Raw genomic sequence first — 27760 nt, 5'->3', positions numbered from 1 at the left:
TTTTATTCAAGATGTACTTTTAATTGCCAATATTTTTATGTATTTACAAGAAATATTCTGTAAAGGGTAAATAAATGTACAAGACAGCACAAAACAGAACAGAAAGAATACTCATGCATTTATACACTGAAGCTGTAACAGCATCATAATGGCCTGGGAGTGTTCACGCAGTTCCCTAAGTGGCTAAATTACACCCAGGAGATTCTCATTCAGCAATGTAAGCTGTTAGTGCTTTCACACGTTTTGGGAAATGCATCCATTGCCCCATTCCAAGCTTAATTGGTATAATAAATGTCAATTAAAGCTCCTTTAAGAGTTCAAACTGCAAAACTCAAGTGAAACTACTTATGTAGAGACTCATATAAGACTCCTCTACTAAAAGGCGCTCCCAAAAGAGACACAGTATATTTACATTTACCATGGGTACAGGGATACACATCATTCGCATAGGAAATAACATTATTTCTTCCCCGCACCCCCCGCTATACTAAATGTTTTTTTTTTTTAGTTTTTGAGACGGAGTCTCCCTCTGTTGCCCAGTCTGGAGTGCAGTGGCATGATCTTGGCTCACTGCAACCTCCATCTCCTGGGCTCAAGAGATTCTCCTGCCTCAGCCTCCCAAGTAGCTGGGATTACAGGTGCCTGCCACCATGTCCGGCTAATTTTTGTATTTTTAGTACAGACAGGGTTTCTTCATGTTGGTCAGGCTGGACTCAAACTCCTGGTCTCAACTGCCTCAGCCTCCCAAAGTGCTGGGATTATAGGCATGAGATACCGTGCCTGGCCTCCATCACTGATTCTATGTATACACATGACTCCTTTTTTACTTTTACTTAGGAGGCTTAAAACACAATTATTCATTCAATATAGTTATAAAGCAGAGTCTTTGTTAACTTCTGAACTTGGTAAAAACATTTTTTATATTTTATCTACAGCTCATTAATTTAGGTATCAAAAATGTATTTTAGTTTAAGTAGCCCAAGCTGCCAATTGTTTGATATCATCATCCTCTTCTTCTGCCCTCCGGGAAGATGCTGGAACATAAAATAGATAAAAATTAGTAATTGGTGACATTCACACTTTCAGCATAGAAAACAGGTATGAATTACATATAAAAATGTGTTCAGTATGAAATCAAAAACATGTGCTAAAAAGAATGGGCCTGGCTATCATTTTAGGCAACTATCTGACCACATGTAGTTGAGCTGGGTAACAGACCTGCTCGGGATCGACGTGCAGTGGACGACATGCCTGGTTTTCTATTTGGCTGTGCTGGGAGAGAAGAGGAAGGCACATTTGGAAGGCGGATATTTGTCATCTTCTTATTTAATTCCTCCTGTTCCAATTCTTCAAGTTCTGCCATCAACTCATCCTGAACACAGGAGAAAGGAAGAATTATGGAGTTAACGTTTCAAGACATGGGTTTCCTCAAACACAATAACAAGAACATCTGCTACCCAATTGATATGTGAGAACCCAGTGAAATGGAATATTTATTTTAAAACTAAGTCTTTTTTGCAACACTGAGCAATGATTAAAAAATGAATATTCTGGGTTGTGCAAATTTGTTGTAGTTAATCTTCTAATACTTCAGTAAACAGCCATTCAAGTAATTTGTGCTAGCTGAGTATATAACCTCCCCACAGTTTCTGGGAAACTTACACCTTGCCTGTCATCTTTCCAATGTGTTCTTTTCTACTGTTTAGAATCCACAAAATGTTAATTGGTGGAAATAAATGTTTTTCTTTGGGCTAATGCTATTGAAAATAAAACAACAGGTATAGCAAAACCATAACGTACAGAAAGTAAAAAGAATTAAAGATACTATGGTTCTTTTATCAAATCACCAAAGCCAATATAAATTATGCTGTGCATTTGGGTTAAGAAAAGTTCAATTCAAGATAGGTATACTGTATTTCCTTCTTTTAGCAATAGTCCGAGAGAGCCTGGTTTAATCTTATACTATTCTCTGTCCCAAAAACTTTTGAGAGACAAGGCTAGTTTGAGACCTTAAAGATGTAAGTCACCTTATGCCAATTCTGAGATGACTCAGATAGTTCAGATCTCACTGGCTCCATAAGTCCTCAAGTAGAGTCCAACCCCTCTCAGAGAGAATTTGGGAGTCACTCACAACTGAACTTGTCATTGATGGAATTATGAGGTTGTCACTATTAGAAATGACTTGGGACACCTTATATTCAACCAAGTAGATTTTTCTTTCATGGATGAATAACGAATGAGAGAATTCATTCATTCATTATTCAACAAATTTATTGAGCACTCACTCCTGGACAGATTTTGAACTCAGTGCTGGGATGCAAAGTTGAATCAACACTCCCTATATTCAAGGAGCTTACACTCAAATGTGGGGGGAAGGCACATAAACAAATAATTATCCAATATTAAAGTGAGAGTAATAACACCGTGGGGAAAGAGAGAAGATATTTAAGCCAACCACAACATTTGATTAAGTCAGTGGGTATCAGAATTGCAGCAAGCTAAAGATTGTCTGACCTCTATTAAATTCGCCCCATAAAAAGAAAATATGAAGGTGTATAGCATTGGGCCGTATGAAATAGCACAGTCAATATAGTTGTGTACTTGATGGATCTCCACAGGCTGTATGACTAAAATGGAACAGAATGAATACCCTGGTGTCCTATTTCTGCTCACAAAACAATTAGAGACAAATACCATAAATATAGTAATGGCAGAACAAGCTATCCTATGCCGAATGTATGCCCAGAATTGCCAATAGTGTGTCATCGTTATCGACAGCAGCAGAAACATATTAATGTTTTCTTTAGCAATATGGTAACAACAGATTAATCATCTCCTCCATCATTTTCATCCTTTAGGCACCAAACACTAATATGACCACTGAGAAAAGAATTTTAGAACTTAAGATGTTTTGGAGATAATCCAGGGATCCAATAATCTTCATTATCACAGATAAGAAAACTAACAGTCAGAAAAGTAAAAGAGATTTACACAAAGTTTTTAACAAATGATAAAGCCCAGATGTCCACATAAGCCCAGATTCCTTTCCACCATATCATAATGTACTCATTAGATGGTTACTAGTCTACATCAGGAGTTGAAAAACTTTCTCTGTGAAGGCCCAAATAGTAATATTGCAGGATTTGCAGGCTGCGTGTTTTCTTCTGCCCCAGGCTCCTTTGTTGTCATTGTTTTCTACAACATTAAAATTGTGAAACCCATCCTGAGCTTTTGGGATATACAAACAGGTCACGGGAAGAATTTGGCCTGCAAGCCATATTTTTGCTGACCCCTTGTCTACACCATTTTAAAAAGGTATTGATACCCCGTTCTCATTTTTGGGGATTCCATGGAACCAGGTCTTACTTGCTAAATGTGTTATTTTTAATATCACATAGATGCAGGAAGTTGGATTCTTTGCCATGCTAATCCAAGCTTTGGAAATGTTTCTAAATGTGTACTAGTCCTACTTATGTGTGCTTTGAGCAGAACAATTGAAATTCACAGTGCAGACATCACCATTATAATTATAGTCTGTCTGTATTATTGGACTGATTAATCTAAATGGAATGTGTGTGTTAATAATGCCACTCCACATTTATTTGGTTTCATAGCCTGAGTAATAAACAGAGGCAGCCTAACCTCTAATTTAACAGCTACAGAGCATGATACGTCTGTTTCATGCAGAATGACGAAGTCTACTTTGTTTTGCCCAGATGTGCAAGCACTCAGTTCCTCGTAATGGGGCTGTTTAGGCTTCAACCATTAAAAGTCACTAACTTTACACAATCACATGCTGTTCTTTCCTTAATAGCTGAAAACTTAATCAGGCCGCTGTTTGCCAAACTGTATTCATCTTTCCTTTAAATCAGAGGTACTAACACTTTATTTTTCTCTTAAGAGAAGTACCTTTCTTACAAATATCACTTGTTCTTTCAGTAGTAAGGGAACCTGCCTACTATATATGACGGGAAGCTACTCTTTATAGCAGCCACAATCCTGCATTCTTCATATTGGGTTACGTACCTCATCAAAGTCATCACCAAAGCCAACCCGTTGAGAAAATGCTTCTGAGATTTCTTGGGCGATATCCTGTTGCTCTGTGATCTCTTGCATCAAATCATCTATTTTGTTCAGATCCCTGGGAAATCATATTTTGTTGAACGTTTTAGAATTTTAACTTATAATTATGAATTTAGATATAATCCTATATAAAAAGTCAGTTCATTTAATATAAATTCTTAGTTATTTGAGTAGGATAAATATTCCTGATGATATTTATAAACTTTAAAGATAACTTATATTTTAAAAACTTAATAATCCATATATTATAAACATGAAGTAAATACCTATTACATTTGGAACTCACTAAAAATAAAAGTATTTTATAACTATCAGTATTTATAAACCCATTTTGAAATTTTGTTTGATAGGGCATATGACAAATTTAAATACATGCTGCTGTGTATCAACTCTGCAGGAAACACTGCCACAGACCACCAGGACCACTGTAACTAGATGAGCTTTGGCAGCTCTTAGGAGCCCCTATCTGACAGCAGCCCTTTGTTGAAGCTAAACGCTGGGTCTAGAGATCTATTTTCTATAACACTTAGCAGCTCTGAGATCCTGGCTCCCCAAGGGTTTTCGCATAGCGGTGATGCCCTGAGAGGTTACTAAAGAGAGCAGGATTAAACCTATACAGCCCTCAGAAGAATTAGCAACTGCAGCAAATAAATCTAGGTAGCCACTTGCTCAGGATGGACAGCCGCTTTGAAGACATTTTCCAACACCTGAGCTTCACTGGCTCCTAAACACCCGTCTAAGCATGTCGGTGTCTACATGCCAGGTTCTGGCATGTTTCTATAGTAGCTTGTCTCTGAATAATTCCTCCAACTCTGAAACTAGGCCAAACTGATTGGATATAAGAGAAATGACAATGTCCCTCATTATTAAGTAGCCTAAATACCAAAAGTTTGATTCCCAGTGGAAGTAATTTTTTTGTGAGTTTCTCTGACTCTATAAGAGCTATTTTGACATATTTTCATGCAATAATCAAAAAGAATACTTTTACCTCCCTCTGACCATCCCTTATCTTTAAACCTTATTATTCTATTTATACTGAATATAAAACAAATATATTTTTAAAAGGAATATGAAAAAATGTATGGCTCAACTTTGGGCCTGGGAACAAATTTTTCTCAAATGTAATACAATGGTATGATGCTGCCAAGCTGCCTGGAGGGAAAGGCTGATTTTGTGACACATTTTAGCATCCAAAAGCAATAGAGAATTTTGACTCTGATAATGAATCTAATGTCTCCCTGAAGCTGTCAAAATGGAGGCTGATTGTTAATGAATTATTCAGAAAAGAAAATGTTAGCAAGGTTGTCTTCACTGCCCCCAGCCACCACCTTTTTCACCTTTTCCCACTCTACAGAAATTTGTCTGCATCTCTTAGGCACTCATTGCTCTTGTGCATCCTTGCCCCAGGTTCCACTATCACGTCCAGGATCAGGAAAGGATCCGGTCCCAGACATATTTCCCAGTGTAAATGTAAAGCAAATTGTGAATATTAATTATTGAGTGCTTACTTTGTGCCAGGAACTATACTAAGTGCATTATATCTAGTATCTCATCGAATCTCACAATAACCACGAGGTAAGTAAGTACTATTATAATCTCTAATTTACATATAAGGAAACTGAATAAAGTATAATAAATTGCCTAAGGGCTAGTCAGCAGTTGACCTGGGATTATAGCCCAGAAAATTTGACCCCCAAATCCATGCTCACGACTATTCTTCTGTGTCAGTGGTTCTCAGACATTGGTTAGCATCGGAATCACATGGACCCAAACACTTTGCAAGTTCAAGTAGCCTGGGCATCTGTGTTCTCTTTATTTATTCTCCAGGTGATTCTGATTCCCTCCAAAGTTTGACAGCCACTATCCTATAAATCCAACACCCTCACACAGGTTGAAATCGAAGCCTTTTTTAAACTGTAGAATTAAAATATTTACAGGTACAGTTTCCAGCAATCATAAAGTAATGGGGAAACATTACAGGCAAAAATGAATGCCCTTTCTTTTTTCATGGTCTTTTTTGTTGTTGTTGCTATAACCTTTAATCTTTCTCTGAGACAGTATTTTATTCAACATGTCAAAGAGCCTCAAATGAGTAAACCCATTCCTGCCAAAACCATCATATGGTTCCAAAGGTTCTTCCCAACACTGAGGGAATTTATGATTCAGAGGGAGACCAGAGTCACTCACATGTTTTCATGAACAGATTTCATCGCTTTTGCTGCAAAGCCCATGTTCCTCAACACCTCAGTGTTGGTGTGTGAGTTCTCCAGGGCTTCTCTCTGGAACTCAATGGTAGAAAGTGTGCCATCAATCTGAGTGAGCTGTTTCTCGAACCTCTTCTTTCTCTTTAGTGCCTGTAATGCAGCTAAATAAGAGAGAAGCCACATTTATTAGGAAAGAGAAAGAGACACTAAATCAAGAGATGTTTGCTCAGCACCACTATGGACTTAGACCTTCTGATAACTAAGGACAACGAGTATACCAAAATAAACCTGAGAAATAAACAACTCATATTGTCCTCTCAATTACCTATACCAACTAGTACTGTCTCCAGCATTTTATTATTCTTTTCTTCCAAAGATCTGGCAAGTATAAGCGGATGGAAAGTCAGTTTTCCTATTCCAAAACATATGCCAAAGAGATGTTTTGTCAATGTCAGATTTTAGAAAAGGATAGATAAAAATATGAGTAAAAATCATACAATAGAAAAGTAAACCTTTAGAGAACGTAAAGACCTTAATGGCCTTTGATTCTAGCCCCATTTTCTTAAAGGCAAGTTCATTGAGACCAGAGAAGTGAAGTGACTTGCTTAAAGGCAGACAGTTAGTGGTAGCTGCAATAAGAACTCAGAATACTGAGCTGTATGTCTTGGTCTGAAATGATTTTGAGATGGCTATTGAGGTTACATCTAACTGTGAGCATCCATGAATTCAGCACTGCTAGAGTTGTATTCAAGGATTAGATGGCACAATGGTGAGAGAAAAGAGCAGGGCCTTCAGAGAAATGATAACCAAATAATCTTCCCATTAACATTTTAACAAGATAACCTAACTTGCCTCACTCTAAAACCACCAAACAAGTAGAGCCCTCTTGACTGTGGCACCTTGGAAGGCAACCAAAAAAAGCCCTAAAATATCTGTTTTGATAATGCATTTAGGGAGAGAGCAGGAAAAGAGCAGCAGCAGAATGTTAATACGAAAATAAGTGATAATTAAATGGAATTGGCAAAAGCACTCAAATGGTTTTAAGGTTTCAAAGTAAAGCAGGTAAGTTATTACAACAGAGATTTTAGAGAGAAGTCTCTCTTCTGTTTTCGTCCATTTCTTCTTGTAATTGCAACAAATTTGATTGATTCATTCCAGTGCTTTTTCTATGGTGCACAAAGACTCAGCCATTATACTTTCTTGGTGGATTTTATTGTAATCAAGTATTACTCTCTATCCCATTCATTCTTTTTTGCCTTGAATTCCATTTTGTTTTATATTAAGTTAATATGCCAGTTTTTATTACAATTTGTCTCTAAAAATTTTTACATAGACCACTATTTCAAAATTGTTTTATTCTATTTTTATATACATATTAAAGACACCTATATTTCGCTACATGAGTGTTTAGTTTTTATGATTGTTTTTGACCCATTTAGATAGTCTCTGTTACTTAATGTAAGATTTTCACTCAGTCTCATTTATTGTAGTAACTGCTATGCTATCAATACTATTTCTTTATTGTCATCTTTTTTGTGTTTTCTGTTTGTTATGCTTTTTGTTCTCTTTCTGCTTTCTTGTCTTTATGTAGAGCGATTAAATTGTCTTTGTTCATTTTTTCCCTTTAATTGTTGGGCAATTGTATATACTGAATTTATTCTCTTAATGGATACCCTTAAGACACATATAATTAAACAAGTTTTCTTCTATGTTGAAAATTAATCAGTATCTGTAATTTATTGTTCCCAAATAAGATTCCCTTCCCACTCCAAACCCTGAAAGGTTTGATTGAAATCATCTGCAATTTTATTAGTTCCTGATGATTCATAGAGTTTTTTTATTATACTTTCCAATTTTAAGGAAATCTTTCCTAACAATTGCCCTAAGCTTCATAGACACAATTTTAACAATCATAAGCTTCATAGACACAATTCTAGCAATCATTTATAAATTTCTTACTATTGCTTCTTATATTCTATATTGTCCTCTTTCTTGGATTGCTTCTTTATTTTACTGGAGTAAAACTTTACAGTATTATATTTTCCAGAAAAGGTGCATTGATATAAATTATTTGAATGCCTATAAGTCTGAATATGTCTTTATTTTGCCTCAAACTTGAGTGGCAGTTTGGATTTTTACAGAATGCTAGGTTCAAAATATTTCAAAAGATTATCTTTTAATAGCTAACTTTTTAAAAAGTTTGATAATAAAATTATCCTCATCCCTTTGCAAATAATCTCTTTTCTTGTTTCCTCTCCAAAAATGTTAAAGACTTTCTTTTACACTTTGGAGTTAGGAAATTTAACTGGTATGCATCTAGGTATGTATCTTTTGTTTTTTGCTTTTTCCAACTGAACATTCGGTGAGTATTTTCAGTCTGAAGGCTCAAATCTTCCCTCAGCTTGAAAAAATTGTATCCTATTATTTCTTTTATCACTCTTTTCTCCTCTGTATTTCTGTCTACTATCTTCTGAAATTTGTATTTATTTTTATTTAATTATATATACAATTACACATACACCCTGAAAACATTCTGTTTTCTCTCTTTTGAAATGCCTATAATATAAGATGAACATTGTATTCTTTGGCTTTATCCTATATATTTTTTTGTTTTGACACAGGGTATCACTCTGTCACTCGGGCTGGATGCAGTGGTACAATCACAGCTCACTGCAGCCTTGAACTCCTGGCTCAAGCAATCCTCCTGCCTTAGCTTTCAGAGTAACTGCAACTACAGGCACATGTCACTGTACCGAGTTTTGTTTTTTTTTTTTAATTTTTTTGTAGAGACAGAGTCTTGCTATACTACCCAAGCTGGTCTCAAATTCCTGGCCTCAAGCAATCCTACTCCCCTTGGCCTCCCAAAGTACTGAGATTGCCGGTGTGAGCCACCACACCCAGCCCTCCTTGTCTTTTTGATCTATGTTCTGGGAGAATTCCTTGACTTTATTTGCAGATCACTAATTTAGTCTTCAGCTATATTCATTCTACTTTTTTACCCTTTTTTAAAAGATTATGTTTCTAACTTCTAAAAACTTGTTCTTTAGTTGCTCATTTTTTAATGGCAGCCTATTCTTGTTTTATAGATGTAATAGCCTCTTTAATCTCCCTGCAAATCTCTGCAGCAAGCTTGAATTTCTCCCCAGAAAATGAGGTTTTCTTTTCTATTGCATCATCAGGCTGCAAATTTCCCAAACTTTTATGCTCTGCTTCCTCTTGAACACTTTGCCACTTAGAAATTCCCTTCACCAGATACTCTAAATCATCTCTCTCAAGTTCAAAATTCCACACATCTCTAGGGCAGGGGCAAAATGCCTCCAGTCTCTTTGCATAGCAATAGTGACCTTTACTCCAATATCCAACAAGTTCCTCATCTCCATCTGAGACCAACTCAACTTATGTAAAGCCACATAGCCTTACATGTGAATGAGGGAGCCCAGATTTGAAGGTAAACAACCCTAGAGCATGATGTTCTATTGTTGTCTTCTAGGTACTGTTGTTCTTGTCATGCAGGTGAGGGAACATCACTTAAAATGAGTACAGGTCATGCATCATGATTATTACACACAGGTATTAAGTGGTTTAGGTAGAATTAAAACGTAGGTCTAGAGCTTCAGAGCTCCACCCTTTATACCAAATTGCTTTTCCGTATCTGCTGGTGCATTTATCACACTATAGTAGAATTATGTCTAAAATGTATCCTACCTCACCTCTCCTATGCCTAATTATAAGCCCTTGGAGAAAAGAGACAGCATCTTATTTACCTGTTTCCCCAGCACGTTGTCCAGTTCCTGGCACCTGGCCAACAAAATACATAACAAAAACTAACATTTATGGAGCATTTGCCATATGTTAAATTGGTGATAAGTGCTTTATGTGCATTATGTGATTTATGACATTTAATTCTCACAAGAATCCCAAGAGTAGATATTGGTCATTTTACAGAAATAAAATGAATAGATATTAAGTGAATAAATTTGATAATTTTGCACATAGAACAAGGACAGCATGATATAATGGAAAGAGTGTGGCCTTTCAACACCAGAGTGCAAATCCCTCTTCCATGACTTCACAGATGTGTGTTCTTGGGCAAGTCACATCCCTTCTTTGAGCTTTAGTTTGCTGTTCTGGAAATAGTGATTATATCAGGCTGCGTGATTATAAGAATTAGTGATAATTTATGGAAAACACCTTATATAGTCCCTGTGAATGGTAGGGATGTAGCAACTAAATAAATAGTAGCAATTTATACAACATTCATAATTACTAAGCTTGCATTTTTTTTTTTTTTTTACACAGAGTCTCGCTCTGTCACCAGGCTGGAGTGCAGTGGCGCGATCTTGGCTCACTGCAACCTCCAACTCCCTGGTTCAAGCAATTCTCCTGCCTCAGCCTCCCAAGTAGCTGGGACTACAGGCATGCGCCACTATGACAAGCTAATTTTTTGTATTTTTATTAGAGATAGGGTTTCACCATGTTGGCCAGGATGGTCCAATCTCCTGACCTCATGATCCGCCTGCCTCGGCCTCCCAAAGTGCTGGGATTACAGGTGTGAGCCACCACACCCTGCCCTAAGCTTGCATATCTTATTTCTGAGACTACCGCATAACAAATTACCCATTTGTTTTTACCATACCTTGTTGCAGGAAGTCAGGGACCCCAAATGGAGGGACCAGCTGAAGCCATGACAGAAGAACATGGATTGTGAAGATTTTATGGACATTTATTAGTTCCCCAAATTAATACTTTTGTAATTTCTTATGCCTGTCTTTACTGCAATCTCTAAACGTAAATTGCAAAGATTTCATGGACACTTATCACTTCCCCAATCAATACCCTTGTGATTTCCTATGCCTGTCTTTATTTTAATCTCTTAATCCTGTCAGCCGAGGAGGATGTATGTCGCCTCAGGACTATGTGATATTTGCGTTAACTGCACAAATTGTACAGCATGTGTGTTTGTGCAATATGAAATCTGAGCCCCTTGGAAAAAGAACAGGATAACAGCAATTGTTCAGGGAATAAGAGAGATAACCTTAAACTCTGACTGCCGGTGAGCCGGGCAGAACAGAGCCATATTTCTCTTCTTTCAAAAGCAAATGGGAGAAATATCGCTGAATTCTTTTTCTCAGCATGGAATATCCCTGAGAAAGAGAATGCGCACCTATGGGTAGGTCTCGGGACTGGCCGCCCCGGGGTGTACCTGTCTCTTATGGTCAAGATTGCAGAGGTGAGATAGACTCCAGTCTCCCATACCACTCCCAGGCTTATTAGGAAGAGGAAATTCCTGCCTAATAAATTTTGGTCAGACCGGTTGATCTCAAAACCCTGTCTCCTGATAAGATGTTATCAATGACAATGGTGCCCGAAATTTCATTAGCAATTTTAATTTTGCCTTGGTCCTGTGGTCCTGTGATCTCAACCTGCCTCCACTGGCCTTGTGATATTCTATTACCCTGTTAAGTACTTGATGTCTGTCACCCACACCTATCCTACCAACGTGTGATGTCTCCCCTGGACGTCCAGTTTTAAAATTTCTCTCTTTTGTACTCTGTCCCTTTATTTCTCAAGCCAGCTGACACTTAGGAAAATAGAAAAGAACCTACGTGATTTTTGGGGCAGGTCCCCCGAAAATACCTCATCATAACAGAAACATAATATTACAAAACATTTCTACATTTCAATAGGTACAACAAACAGTACTATTCAGCAGAGTATCCTATGAAGCTAAACTCTAAATATACATCCCCACCCAACATACCCAGAAGTGGAATCTTCAGAGTGCATGTCCTCCCTATCTCATCAGGCTGGTTCAGTGCCTATACATATTTGGAACCGAACGGGTACCCATTGACCCTAAGGCATCACTCTTCTTTTTTTTGAGCAACTTTTTTAAGTTCTCCATTTAAAAATATGTCATATTTCTTAGTAAAAATTAATTTTAGATAACTTTCTGAAAATCTAGAAAAGCAATTTGGTATAAAGGGTGGAGCTCTGAAGCTCTAGACCTATGTTTTAATTCTACCTAAACCACTTAATACCTGTGTGTAATAATCGTGATGCATGACCTGTACTCATTTTAAGTGATGTTCCCTCACCTGCATGACAAGAAGAACAGTACCTAGAAGACAACAATAGAACATCATGCTCTAGGGTTGTTTACCTTCAAATCTGGGCTCCCTCATTCACATGTAAGGCTATGTGGCTTTACATAAGTTGCTTACTGAAAAATGGAGATATAACTCATTTAGTTGTTGAGAAGTAAATGAAATAGCATTCATAAAATGTTTCGTTCAGTGGCACATAGTGAGTGATTACTAAATATTAGGGAACTTTATCATCATCATTTCCTTTGTAGGTTGTCAGAACCACATGGTGGGACTCTCATGGTATGACACTGAACCTTACAATTGTTAGTCATTAGTAATAATAAGTTCTGGTTTGGACATAATTTTAAACACCTATGTTAGCATATGGTTTCTGCTTTTCAAAATATTTGGGAAATTTTTTAAAATTCACCAACATTTGGGATCTCAACTTACACTGTAATTCCCATACCACACACTACATGTTGGCCCAACCAGAGTCCCAAACTCAGAGGGAGCCAGGCAGATAATGAAATTAAGTGAAGCAGCTAGAAGGTCAGGGAAAAGTCCTTCTTTGTTTTTTCTCCTGAGAGAAAGAAAGAAAAAGAGAGAACTGTTTCTCTTCTATAAAAATAAAAACTAGTGCAATGGTGGCAATACAGAGCAACAGACACTGGCCTCAGTATAAGGGAGTCAAGAGGAAGAACTGGAGACCCCAGTGATCTGGGAGCATAAACCTAATCTAATGGAAGCAGCACTGTTGGGATTCAGTGCCAGGCTGCCTTGCAGACCTGTAGTCCCAGCCTACCACGTGTTCAAAAGAAGCAAGACATCTGGATTCCCATGCAAAATTCCCCAATTTTTACATGCTATTTTACATTTTTCTAAAAACCTGTGTGAATGTAACCAGTAACTTCTGCATGGCTGGATCAGGTCCTAGGATACCTGACATTTACTATGATTTCTGCCTGGCACGTTAAGCTTCTCCCAAACATTAAGACAGGAGGCTTTTGTTTCAAATAACCAAGAAGTGTATGTGAGTCTCTCAGTGAGCTGTTCCTTATATGAAACGATGATGCCACTGATACATCATGAGCTGGACAGGCCTTAACCTTGTTCCCTAATAAACAACTTGGGAAAGAAGCAGCTGTATTTTTTTAAAGGCATGCAACAGATGCTGCAAATCAAGCATTGTTCCTGATTTGGCCAAAAAGGACATTTTCAGAGCCGTGAAATTTAACCTGTGTAGAAGGTGCAGTTCAATCTTCCAAACTCCTGTATGTGCTTTTAAGCAGCTGATGAGACCTGGACAACATTCTTTCTAAGACAAAGGAATCTACTGTATTCCTTTGTGGTAGAGAAACAGCCAGGGGTTTTGTCTCCTTGCATAACAGTGATGTTCCTTCAGCACTGGAGTTGCAGAACAATGTCCTTTATGTACTATTGCTAACAGGATACGTGAAGAGTCCTTACTGCAGCCCATTGGGGATTGGAACTAAAATGCAAAAATTATCCATTTGAACCAAAATTTAACTATTCCTATGCAACTCCACTATGCTGCCAAGGGAGGAAGGCTTTCAGTCATTTATGCCAAATAATTTAAACTAGCAGAAAAGAGTTTCAATTTCATTGCTCATGTAATGTATAGGACATTTTGGTTTTAAAAGTCAACCTGTTCTTCATTCCTTTGGGGTGGATAAATGTGCACATTGTTAATCCATTAGTCAGCACACAGGAAGAACCTTTTAGGAACCATCATATCCAGTGAACACAGACAAACCTGTTTTTGAAAGGTGAAACTGCATTATAATAGCTTTTTTCTGTCCCAGGAATGATCTCTAGAGAAGGGCTAAAAGATGAGGCTTTAAAGAGTAAGCCCAGATATGAGAATGCTTAAGAGACATGTCACACATAATTGCTTATGTCATTTTTTGCTTTTAACTGGGAAGGCTCGTGATCATGTTTTATTTGAGGAACTTTAGTGTAAGCCCTATTCTTACTCATATACAAATCACCTCATTAATTAAACAATACCTTCAATTTATGGCACATTGTTTTGGTTTTCAAAAAGCACAATCTGAATAAGCATCATCATAGACATTTCCCAAATGGAAAAAAAACAAAATATATCTGCTCAATGTCACAGGTTAGATTGAAAACAACTGGGGAAATAGAAAATTTTAACACGCATTTGGCCAGAGGCATCCCATTATGAAATTCACTGAACGTCTTTACTTTTAAAAAATACCTTTATTCATTCATTTCAGTCACTTAACAAGTATGTATTAAAGATCTATGACATGCCTGGCACTGTGTTAGGCACTGGAGGGACAAAGAAATAAGGCTCCAGTCTCAGAGAGAGACAAAATATGAAATGGGCCATCACCTATTCATCATTCAGTAAGCATTTATTAAGCACCTACTATGCTATAGGCACAGTTCCTAGGGATACTAACGTGTGTAAGTTACATTCTTTACCTCAAGTAGTAGAGAAGATGTAGAGGAGAATAAGAAGAGATATGTACAAGGTGCAGTGGGTACCCAGAGTAATTTGCAGGCTCTCTCTGGAGGGTGAGGGAAGGCTTCACAGACATCACTGTAGCAGTAACCTTGTTCAACAGGCCTTACTCGGTGAGCAGTTCTATTTACATTACCATTTCTTTTCATATATGGAAAGAAATATGGCTACATTTCTTCTATGTAGATAAAGTCCCCAGTGACTGTCTATATGTATACTCAACACATTGATACATAAAGAACATGAATATGATGAAAAAGGTATTACACAATGGGTTCCTTCCACCCCCAACCCTTTCTCCTACTACAAATCTCATACCACTGAAAAGTTTCTGTCTGAGATATATTAGAAATTGGGAACTATAAGCCTCAAATATAGAGCACATCTTCGTTTTAAAGATTTGCACTCCTGCTTGCCACAGCAACTGAATCTGATATGTAACCTCCATATTTTTGGAGGTCTTATCAATATTAAATGTCACATGGAGGGTAAATAGCAATCTAGAAGAAGACCAACACACAACAGTGATATATAGGATTATATAATGCTAAAGCAGATGCCTGAGAAAGCAGTAAAAAGGAATGAGATTGCAGAAAGTAAATAAGAGATATTCTAAGGGCATTTGGAAGTGCAATATTGCTATAAGCAAGCTAGTAACTTTGGACTGAATTTTGTGTTTAAACAAGGTGATTGATTAATACTATAAAGTATAAAAGAGGAGAAAAATAGGCTGGCTGATCAGTGCCCTCTCTTCTCCAGAGAGACAGCAAATGGGCAAAGGAAATTAAGGTTATTTTCCAACAGAAATGATGCTCCTTATTCTAAAGAGCTTGAGGTTGTTTTTGAAGATGAGGCAATTCTTGCTACCAGGATATCACGCAAGAGAATATTTAAAAAGGTAAATCTGAGAAGGGAAGTTCATGATCTAAAAGTGCCTTGAGTTGTCAAAAAAGGAAGAAATGCTTGCATAAAAGACTTATTTTAAATACTCATTAAAATTCTCATCTCTTGTAATTAATTGCTTCAGAAGTCAATTGCTGGGCAAGAGAAATTAACATATTTGACCAACATACCAATACACTAATTAAAATCTATTTTATATTCTTTGTAAAAATCTAATTAATTGTTTGATACCAGTCAGAATATATAACTAATTGAATAAATGAGTCTTTTATTTGCTGCTAGTGTTATTAAAACCCCACAAATTGTTAAATTTTGGGGGCCTGTTATCATCTAGAATATTTTTTAAGTATAAGTATGAAACCATATTTATATATTTAACAGAAAAACTCAGAAATAGCTGATTATGCTTAACTTTACAAAGTAGATGTGTGTACCTACAGATGTAATTTATTATATATAATATATTATGTATATATTTAATATGATTCAATTATCTACTTGTAAAAAAGTATTCCTTAGTCATCTGATGTAGCAATATATCATAGCACTGTGCCTGTGGCTTGCAGATGCTCTACCACGTGAAGTTCAAGAACCAGCAAACTGTATTCCTTTAGCCCCTCTCAGTTCTCACTGTCCGTGGTTCTATGACTATTCCTTTGAGCCCCTAACGTCAAAAAATCTTAAAAAATATATAGCTCCTCAAGTTAACTGTTAGTATTTGAAATTCTTTAAGAATAGATTTACCTTGAAATTGATGATGAACTATACTATTCTTTAATGTTTTCAAATACAAGTAACACCAACAAATCAATATAGTTTTCATAAATAAACATTTTCAAACTGCTCACAAAATGATAAAGCATAGGCTCTTACATATGGGGTCTTTGAAATACTTGCAAATTAGTTGACCATAATCATAATTTTTTTCTACAGTTAACACAGTAGAAGTTTTGAGTTACAATAATATCTTTGTTCAAACTCCAAGGTTATATTTACTTTCACTTTATATATATTAAATATATGGAAAGAAATGATAATGTAAATAGCACTGCTAAGTGAGCAAGGCCTGTTAAACAACGTTACTGCTGCAGCAAATAAGACGCACCCAGTATGACTACGTAGCATATAACACCATGTGATAGAGCCAAAAAGATTCACTAAGACTTCATATTTAAATAAAGAATAAAATGTCCAAAGTACTTGTTAAATGTTTAGTTGCATAATTTTACTCCTCTAAATTTCCATCTAGGTTAAACATACACATGTAAACTTTATTTCATTTAAGCTAGATAGCTGACATTGAATTTTAATTTTTAAATCAAGAATTTAACTTTTAATGCAAGGCTTCCCAACTGTTAACAGAGAATGACCTATTTTCCTTGCCTGTAATTTTAAAATTACCATTCTCGTTTGCTTGCTTTTTTGGGGCTTGTTTTGTTTTGCAAGTAGTGATTACAGTGTTGGTATTTTAAGTCACTAGATTCTTAGATTGGGGAAGAGATGTTGGAGGTTGTGCAGAGTGATAGTAGTGGGGGCTTCTAGCTACCTGGAAATTCCTACAAATGAGAAATACCTGAAAAAAAGGCTTAGCAGTGGTTAAAAAAGCCATTGGTCTAGGTATAATAGCTCTTACTGCTTTAAACCATGATCTTAGAAGCTTTGGACAGGGTCCTAAATCTTTCCAACAAGCAATTCCCTATCAGCACCAATTGCTTGAAGTAAAGAATCAAAATGTCTAGTACAGAAAAAGTCAATTATTCAAAGAGTGGCATACTGTATGTTTCATATTTAATTCAGACTTTTACTTGTTTTAATTTTATTTTTTCTTCTTCTGCAAACTTTTAAACTAACTGTGTATTTGTTAAAACTTCTCTCAAATGATAAGCAGAAAAGGTAGGAGAAACTAAAATTACCAGTATGCATGAAAAGTATGAAACTAGTTAAGTTTACTAAAGCAGATGAGACTGTGACATTTAAAAATAAATCAACAATATCATCTGTATATCTTAAGTTCTGTGATAATTTTATTCCTTAAAAGTACAAATAGATTCACATGTACTTAGGCATAGTACAAAAAACGAATGTCAAAATAGATCATTCTTACCCATTCCAAAGCTGACCCCCAAAGCCAAACCTTATAATTTTTTTAACTAAGTATTAGATCCCTTGTCTTATTTATCACTGGTTAGAGTATCTGGTACTTTTCTCTTATCTTAAAAAATCACCTGAAATAAGTGGTCCTAAGTACTGAGAAATAAACTAGTAGTACTAAGCACATCTGTAGGTAAGCTCACAGTACTCTCTTGCCATAATTCCTTGTAACTGTGTAAATCCTATGACTTTGGCATAATCATGGTGTTAGTAATACCTTTTCTAACTTATTCTACCTTATTTTGATTGACTCAATAAACTGTAAAATAGTATAAATGAAGGGAATTATATTATTTGCTTAATGTAAATATTTCCCCAAATGTGGTGCCTTTCATCCTTGTGGAATTTAAATGAATAATGATAAATGTTTAAATATTTACAATACTGCTCCAAATTCATGAAAAAAACCTAGATGTAATATTATATAACATAAGAAACAGTAGCAATTGCTCTTCTAGAAGTTGCTACAATCCATCAGCAAACTGTGTCACACACACTAAAAGCAAAATTCTAGAACAAAAATACTCCAGTTTCTGAGGAGTTAGAAGATGATGATTACTCTAAGCCAATATGAGTTCATAGCTATGAAAAATACCAAAATAATTTCATAGGCTTCTTTTCTTTTGGTTGCTGGATACTGACTCAAGGAAAAACTGTAGATCATCCACTAGCCTCCAAGCATTACACACTTCAAAATCACCCCATCTTTGAGTACCAAGATCCTGAACCTTATTCCAGATCCCTTGAAACAGAATCTCCTGGTGTGGCATTTTTAAAAAGCTCTCCAGAGAATCTGATGAAGGTAACACGCTATCAGTTCAGAAGCCAGCATTTGTGAACCCCAGGTGTGTAAATAGAGTTCAGTTTTAGGAATATTATTCAGAAGGAATATTGAGGGCATTGCTGAATAAAAGGAAAAAGCTGGAGAAATAAGATGATAAGGAGTAGAAATGTGGGTCAGGTGTATTTATAGCTAGATGAACATCTGAATTCATTGAGTGTTGATCTGTCAAACTGGGATTATGCCTTAGCTCCGGGGGTTCCCAAACCCTGGTTCATGTCCTGTTAGGAACTGGGCTGCAAAGCAGGAGAAGAGTGGCAGGCCATTAAGCCTTACCGCCTGAGCGCCATCTCCTGTCATATCAGCAGCAGCATTACATTCTCATAGGAGCGAAAAACCTATTGTGAACTGAGCATGCGAGGATCTAGGTTGTGCACTTCTTATGATAATCCAGTACCTGATGATCTGAGGTGGAACAGTTTAATTTCAAAACCATTCCCCCTACCCCCCAAACAGCCATGGAAAAATTGTCTTCCATGAAACTGGTCCCTGGTGCCAAAAGGGTTGGGGACTGCCGCCTCAGTGGATGAAACACGGTTGCTATCATGCAAAGGCCATCCTGAAATGAAGTCTCTAGTGGCATGCCAAGGTTCTGTCCTTGGTTCTGTCTTATTCAATATTTTAACAACAACTTCTACAACAACAATAGAGGCTGCAGATCAAATTTGTGGCTAATTTAACTCAAAGAAATAGCTTGCATATAAGACAATAAAATTGGAATTAAAATCTTAATTCTAAAACAACTGAAAATAAGAGGACATTTAATAGAAATAAATGTCAAATACTAAATGCAGCTGAACATATTGATTTTCACGGGAGTGTGGGGAATAATTTGGCTGGGAGTTTTAGCTCTTTCCACATCCAATGGGAAAAAGGCAAGTGAAATGGTATCTGAAAAATCATATTCAAATTGAGACAGTATTAACAGAACAAAATAAATAACAAGCCCAGGCCCCTCTGTGCTGGCCAGTAACTAAGGGTGCAAGTGCAGTGTTAGTCTATATTGGATCCTTGCAATGGCTCAGAAAAGAGAGGGAGATAGTGGGGAAGCTCAAAGTTTAAAACAACAACTTAAGTGAAGAGGGTTCCCAGGGCTAGGTGCCCATGTCTCAGGTTTCTCTACTGTGGGGTGAAAGCCCAAGTGGAGCTTCTGGTAAGGGAGGGAAATTAGGGATGAAGGTTGAGGGGAGGATCATGTTTCCATTGATCTATCTTTTCCAGGAGAGGGGTAGTTGACTGGAGAGTAAGATCTGGCCTAGGTATTGGTTGTTAATGCCCCAGGGATGAGACTTTTTTTTTCCCACCCCCCCCACCCCATCCCCCAGGCCTTAGAATACCGAGTATGGTACAAAATAATCAGAAAATCAAAGGCACACAAAGAAATGTATTTTAATGACTGATTCTAACTTGAATACTGGATAAGTCTGACACAGGGTGAAAACTGTCTTTACTAAAAATTAAAAAAAAATAGCTGGGCTTGGTGGCGCACACCTGTAGTCCCAGCTACTCAGGAGGCTGAGGCAGGAGAATCACTTGAACCCGGGAGGCAGAGGTTGCAGTGAGCCGAGATCAGGCCACTGTACTCCAGCCTGGTGATAGAGCAAGACTCCATCTCAAAAAAAAAAAAAAAAAAAAAAAAGAAAAAAAGAGTAAGCAGAGGGAAAGGTGGATAGATATTTCATCCAATTGTCTGAGTGATGATAGAGGAAGGGAGAAAAAATACGAATGGGTGAGGAAGAAAATAGAATAAATAGAGAGTAATCCCTTCCAGTTTAACAGCTTATTGAATAATACTTCATAAATTCTCAAAGTGGGGAGCACTCATTGAGTTACTTGTTCAAAGTCCAAATTTCTGGACCCTATAATTAACCTACAAAATTAGAATCTTTAGTGAATACTTATGAGTGAAATAAACAGAAGGAATTGTGATGCAGGTGATCTGAGTATCACATTTTGAGAGACTGTCTTAAGAATGGAGGTTACTAGGTAAGTTATATCTCCCAGGGGAACTTCCATCAAGCTCTTGCAGTCTATGGCTGTGTCGTTTTACCTGAGCCATGGTTTTGCTATCACTAGTTTGACATTCAACTAGCTGAATCTCTTTACACAGATGTCCTTCTGATCTGCAGTGTCTGAGGACTGCAGAATTGAGCTCTATGACAACTATGATAAAAAGCAAAATTAAGAGACCGAGGAGGTTCTTCCCACTGAACTAAGAGTGGGATTGTGCACACTCCTTCTCTCCAAAGAAGATCAAGTCCACGTCATGATTCTGAAAGCAAATTCGTCCTTACCAATACAGCCCAGGCTTCAAAGTGAGAGAGCTTATTCAATAGAGGACTTCTGTCCTGGAGACTCACTTCTCCAAACAGACACCTGATGAAGAGGTAGAACAGCTTCTGAACCCAGTTTTCACTGGAATCGTGTGTAATGATATTGAGTAGGGGTTTTGGCCAAATTTGCTTTCTCTCCATCTCAACCCTTAATCCTTATCAGCCTACAAATCACCCCAGACTGGAACCACTCATTTTCACATATTTACACATTTGGAGTTACTGCTAAGCCTGGGATATGGCAAGCAATAGAGCTAGGACTAGGATGAGGGGGAAAAAGAGGCAAACTGCAAGGAGGCACTCACTCTCAGGGTCACACAACTGTGTCCTAGGCATCTCACCTGCCTCATCCTTGACCTGCCCCTAGTGAGAAAACCTCAGCACAGTAAGGAGTCACTGAGGAGGGTAAAAAAGGTAGGCAAGGAACAGGAGACTTGAAGAATTGATTGCTGTCATAAAATATGTGAAAGGCCTTCAGAGGACAGATGAAGTAGATTTATTTGGTGGTATTCCAGAAGACCAAATCTGGCCAAAAACTGGGCCAAGTACAGCTTTTTAAAATGTAATTAGTTTATACCAAGAGCTAATGTTTATAAAGCACTGCACTGAATGCTTTACCCAATAATGTCATTCATCCCCACAACTCCGAGGATTTATGTCATCGTTGCCATTATGCAGATAAGGAAACAGGATTAGACAAGTCAAATTATTGGTCTAGGGTCATTGAGCTACTAAGTGGCCAGGCAGGGATGGAAATCAAATGTGGGACTTTATTTGGCTGTCTGCTTTGAAGCCCAGGCTCTTAACTACAACACCAAGATACTTTCTATTAAATGTGCAAAAAAATGGATTGGGATATTATATTTAAGCAAAAAATAAATCAATAAATAAAGTTGGAATAGTGACCTGTAAGGTGTGTATTGCCAGATCAGTGTGGCAGGAGAGTTCTGCAGTGTGCTGAGATATTGATACCCTGTAGCTTCCAAGGCCGGAAGCACTGGGATAGGAACAGATCTTGTTTTTCCATCTCATTAACATTCCTATGGATTTAGGCTTCCCATCCTTAACCCTGGCCCACAGGTCAGAATCAGGTGGGGGCACTTTAAAAAAAACAGATGCCTGATCCCCACTCCAGTCAATTATATCAGAATAAATGGGGGTGGGCCCCATGCATCCAGGTGACTATTTAAGACGCAGTGCTCAGAAGAAGTAGAACAAAAAATTAAATAATATATAAAAAGTTTGCTTTTCCACAAAGTAGATTACCACCTATAAAGCAAGAGTTATAGCATAGTAATCTAAATAAACTGCATTCAAGAATCTCTGGCCTCCTAAAGTTTTTAACCAAATTATAACTCAAGCTCCAACTGTTACTCTTTTGATCAATAGAGCCTTGGATAGCAACTGTTGCAAAATCAATTTGTTCATGTTTACTCAAGTTCTTTTTGCTGGATGATGATGGTAACTGCCAGATAAATTTGAAGGGAGGAGAAGTAGCTACCCCTGTACTACGAGTAGTAATGAGTTGTAATGAAAGCAAGTTTCAGACTAAATTCTGCATATACATTATTAAACAAACATACACTAGCAAGCACAAAAAATAATTTGCCAACCTGTCCCGTGAGCTCAATGAAGTCCCAACTCTAGGTACTTTGAGGTGCTCCAATTCACCCTGCATGAAAGGCTCACTGAGGAAGACAGCAACATTCCCTGGCAGGTGCTGTGCCCTATTAGAGGTGCGCACCATCAGAAACCCACCTAAACTAAGGACTGGACACTGCACTGATTTGAGATCTAGTTTCAGGCACCATTCTAGTGTTAAGTTAATTACACACCTAGTAGATTCATCCTGTTCATACATGGGGTGGGTGCGGAGGGTATTGGAAGTGTCTCTAAACTGTTTTAGCAATCCACATATTTAGAATATGTAGAATTTCACCAATGAGGCCAGGCCCAGTGGCTCTTGTCAGCACTTTGGGAGGACGAGGCAAGAGAATTGCTTAAGCCCAGGAGTTTGAGACCAGCCTGGGCAACATAGGGAGACCTCACCTATACAAAAAAAAAAAAGGAAAATTAAATAGCTGGGTGTGGTAGTGCGTGCCTGTGGTGCTAGCTACTCAGGAAGCTGAGGTGGAAGGATCACTTGGGTCTCGGAGGTCAAGGCTGCAGTGAGCCCTGATCACACCACTGCAATCCAGCCTAAGTGACAAAGCGAGACCCTGTCTCAAAAAAATTCACCAGTGAGATCCCGTTTCTAACATTTATTTATTTATTTATTTATTTATTGAGACATAGTCTGACTCTGTCGCCCAGGCTGGAGTGCAATGGCGCGATCTCTGCTCACTGCAACCTCCACCTCCCAGGTTCAAGCAATTATTTTGCCTCAGCCTCCCAAGTAGCTGGGATTACAGAAACGCTCCACCACATCCGGCTAATTTTGTACTTTTAGTAGAGATGGGGTTTCACCATGTTGGCCAGCCTGGTCTCAAACTCCTGACCTCAAGTAATCTGCCCACTTCAGCCCCCCAGATTGCTGAGATTACAGGAATGAGCCACCATGTCCTACCCCATTTCTAACATTTATTATGCTAATTAAAAGTTTTTCATTTTACCAGTAAAACTCATTTTGACATTTAGAATGCTGTCAAAGCTTCTGTTGTTGTAGAGAAATTGATCTTTGAAGAATCTGAAGTGGCTAGGAGTGTGGCCTTTTCTGATATAATGCTACCTGGCCATTCAGAGAATATATTAGCTGACCAACCATCTCTAATAATAAAACTTCAATTGCACATAAATTATGTCACCCTGATTATCATATAAATTACAGCCATTCTAGCAATGGCATTGTGCCACACAGGGGCCATTTAGTAGTAAGTATATCAGGTTTTATTTTACTATTTTATATCACTTGGTGGCTAATAGAAGACAGTTAACTATGTATATGAAGTTATGAAGTATATGAAGTTATCTGGCTTATTTAGAAGGTTCTGATATTGAGCGTGTTACCAACGCAGGAGCCTAAGATTGAATTCTTTCCATAGCTTAGATTACAGATGACCTCATTCTAACCAGCCTCTTCTTACTCCCAGAGTCACTCTAGAAGCTCTGGGAGTTTCTAGACACTAACACCAGTGAAGCTTCTGAAGACAGAGTTAATGACTTTTCTATTAAAAATTAGGGCTAGGCACAGTGGCTCACACCTGTAATCCCAGCACTTTGGGAGACTCAGGCAGGAGGTTCACTTGAGGCCCAGAGTTTGAGACCAGCTTGGCCAACATGGTGAAACCCCGTATCTACTAAAAATACAAAAATTAGCTGGGTGTGGTGGTGCACGCCTGTAATCCCAGCTACTCGGGAAGCTGAGGCAGGAGAATCACTTGAACCCAGGAGTTGGAAGCTGCAGTGACCTGAGATCCTGCCACTGTACTCCAGCCTGGGCGATAGAGTAAGATCCTGTCTCAAAAAAAAAAAAAAAAAACGTATTTGCCATTCATACTTGCATCTATAACTTTCTTGATTTAAGGAAGTTAGATTGGTAGTCTTAATTAGCACTGTCTTTAAATTTTTTGTCTTTATTCATAAAGTCAAATTGAGATCGAATTTTTGTGCATTGCCAATTGAAGAGTACCTCTGAAAAAAATCAGTAAAACCCACATTATTTTGCACTCTGTCTTTGAAAACAAATTTACATTTTTACCACTTCCTAGAAGGAAATGGTCAATTTTTCAGATTTTTAAAACCAACATCAGCCAGGTGCGGTGGCTCACACTTGTAATCCTAGCCCTTTGGGAGGCCAAGGCAGGTGGATCACCTGAGGTCAGGAGTTCGAGACCAGTCTTACCAACATGGAGAAACCCCGTCTCTATTAAAAATATAAAATTAGCTGGGTGTGGTGGCACATGCCTGTAATCCCAGCGACTCGGGAGGCTGAGGCAGGAGAATCGCTTGAACCTGGGCGGCAGAGGTTGCGGTGAGCCAAGATCGCGCCATTGCACTCCAGCCTGGGCAACAAGAGTGAAACTCTGTCTCAAAACAACAACAACCACCACCAATATTTGCTGAGCAACCATGGTAGACAAAGCTGTACACAGATCCAAATAGATGGCAAAGGGAAGAAAACCCTTGACAGACACTAAGCAAACGTCAGAGTGTGTATCAAACTGAAGAGGAAGGGCCAAGGAGCAAAATGACCAACAACATTTTTAGCAAGCCATAATGACATGGTCTTTCTTTAGAAATTGCCATTGCATAACTTCCCAGAATATTTTCAGACACAAAGTAAAAGTAGAAATCAGTACTTACCTCTAAAACAGGCTATAATATGCACAAAAGTTATATGCAATAAAACAGCCTTCTTATTGTTGGTAGTAAGTGGGCATAAATGTAGCTGGCACACTTTTACAGAAAGAGGCAGAGTTCTCAAGTTCATCTCCTTGAGACATCATTCCTTTCCTGCATTAAACAATGGCAGCATCCTGTAGAGTGAGCCAAATCTTCCCAAGGCTTCATTATGACTAAAGAAGCCCAACTTGAGGATGCAAATGTTTGGGTTTGGTGGTAAGCAGAGTCCTATATTGCCACTTCCTTTTCTGGGTCTGCCATTAACCCGGTGTTACAAGAGCAAATCACTTCGACTTCTCACTGAGTTTTTATCTGTGCCACAGGTGCTGTTTAGAGGTATTCCAATAGAAGGAGCAGTATACTGAAGAAATCAGTTAACTCTGGCAAAGAACAGGTGTTCAAGGTGCAACAGGAACACCAGGAATCATTACTGACTCAACGTCTCTTGTGTGTGCCAAAAGTCAGTGATAGGAAATTTAATAATTAATTCCTGTACCTTTTTTTTTTTTAAGACTTCAACTGCCTAACATCCAGCTAAAGCTTTCCACAGCTGAGGAGCAAGGTAAACCACAACGTACTAGAATATCCTTTTCTGAAGATTTACGTGCAAGTTAAAATGTGTAATTTAATATACAAACATACAGCAGAAAACTTCATGGTTAGTGTTGGAGTCAGCAAGGCTGGCCTAGAAAAAGCTGAACCAGGAGCAAAATTTACAGGGGTGCAAAAACACTCAGTAATCAAGACAAATAATATTTTAATGCAATATTTTTAAAATTCAAAATTAATATTAAAAAATCCACGATGAACAAATCATCACATTATAAAAAATAATTGTAAATAAAGATGTGCTGTACATAACAACATAAGAGCTAGAGGCAAATGAAAAAAATCAATACCAATCCTGTCTTTATTTAAAATTTTGATATTTTCTTCATCATTTCTTTTTTGGCATTCGTTCTGAGTCCTTTAGGTATTGCATTAAAGTATTGTTCATCTTGATTACTGAGATTTTTGGCGGCCCCTTATATTTTGCCATCAGTGCCAGTGTCTAGCTCAACTCACCCTAGTCAGTGCCCTAAGAGTCAGTACCAGTTCCTAGAAAAGACTGCAGGAGCAAACGTGGCCACCTGGGGACCTCAGTGGTGTGGGCCGACTGTCCCCAAGGGAAAGGCTAGAGGCAGATGGGCTCCCGCCTGTGGGCCAGACCCCAGCCTACCTCGCTTATTCTGCGTGCCGTGCTTCTTGGCCAGGGCGATTTCTCTCTGGATTCGATTTTCCAGGTACTCTTGTTTCTTGCCCAGCATCTCCTCAGTCTCCCGAAGTCGGACCAGGGCCTCCTGGGGACTGGGAGCGGCTCGGCTCTTAGAAGAGCCGCCCCCTTTAAAGAACTTGCCCAACTTGCTCATTGCTGTGGAGTTCGGAGGGCGAGCGATCCCGGGGGCCTCTCGGGAGCTCCCCGGGGCCGCGCCGAGGGGACAGGTGAGCAAGGCAGTCCTCTCGGGGACCCAGACCGGAAAGGCGGCGCTCCTGGGAATCAACAAGTCGTCCTGGACAGGTGACACACACCCCAGGGCATTTCCTGGCTGCCAGTTCGGCCCCGCCCCGCTGCACAGCGGCTGGGCGGGGAGGCCACCGCTGGGACGTCGGCTGGCCGGCGCCACCCGGCCCTCTGGGAGTTGAGCGAGAGCAGAGAAAAGTTGAAAAGACCGACAAAAACTGTGGGAAGTTGGCTTTTATCCACACTAGGGACGGTCCCAGGAACGAGGAACTAGTTTGTGAATGGCTCAGAGAAAAGCAAACCGATGTCCAGGGGTCTTGTGCAGGACCTGAAAGTGTAAGTGCGCAAGACTGGATATGCAAAATGCTTTATTCCATGCGTGTCTTTTGTTTGTACGTGAGCATAGTGTTCCTGTATTCAGGCCTCTGTTCTTGTGAATAAGAATATTCAGATCTTTTCCTCTAAGTGTATGTCATGTAGGTATGAGTGTGTGGACACAAAGGCTTCCAGGATATTTGTCTGCCACTAGGATGCAGGTGTGTGGGCAAGCTCGGAGCAGCTGCTCCTACTGGGCTTGTTTCTGCATTTGGTAGTCCGGGCAGGTTGATGTGTGCCTGGATGCTAGTTGGCACAGAGTAGATTCTAGATCATCCTTACAGGACTTGAAGTGGGTGAAAGATGGTGGCCATCTCTTTTCCTAACGTCAGGACTTCTGGAGTGTGTTGGTGGTTGGATTCTACTCTATAACTAGGAATCCGAAGTTTTCTGAATGATCGTCAATGTATCAAAAACCTTAAAT

The 27760-nt window shown here is 38.4% G+C and overlaps 1 protein-coding gene across 1 annotated transcript; it reads right to left on the bottom strand.

The window, feature by feature from the left end:
- CHMP4C (charged multivesicular body protein 4C) lies at nucleotides 1–27297 on the bottom strand. Its single transcript, XM_003831266.6, has 5 exons — nucleotides 26680–27297; nucleotides 6271–6448; nucleotides 4027–4141; nucleotides 1219–1372; nucleotides 1–1034 (listed from the first exon to the last, which is right to left on the bottom strand). The coding sequence occupies exons 1-5, from the start codon at nucleotides 26867–26869 to the stop codon at nucleotides 970–972; spliced, it is 702 nt and encodes a 233-aa protein (XP_003831314.1). The 5' UTR covers nucleotides 26870–27297; the 3' UTR covers nucleotides 1–969.
- Nucleotides 27298–27760: the final 463 nt, after the last annotated feature.

Source organism: Pan paniscus, chromosome 7 (genome assembly GCF_029289425.2).
Source record: "Pan paniscus chromosome 7, NHGRI_mPanPan1-v2.0_pri, whole genome shotgun sequence".
Lineage (NCBI taxonomy): Eukaryota > Metazoa > Chordata > Mammalia > Primates > Hominidae > Pan > Pan paniscus.
This window is presented reverse-complemented; position numbering and strand designations above follow the sequence as displayed.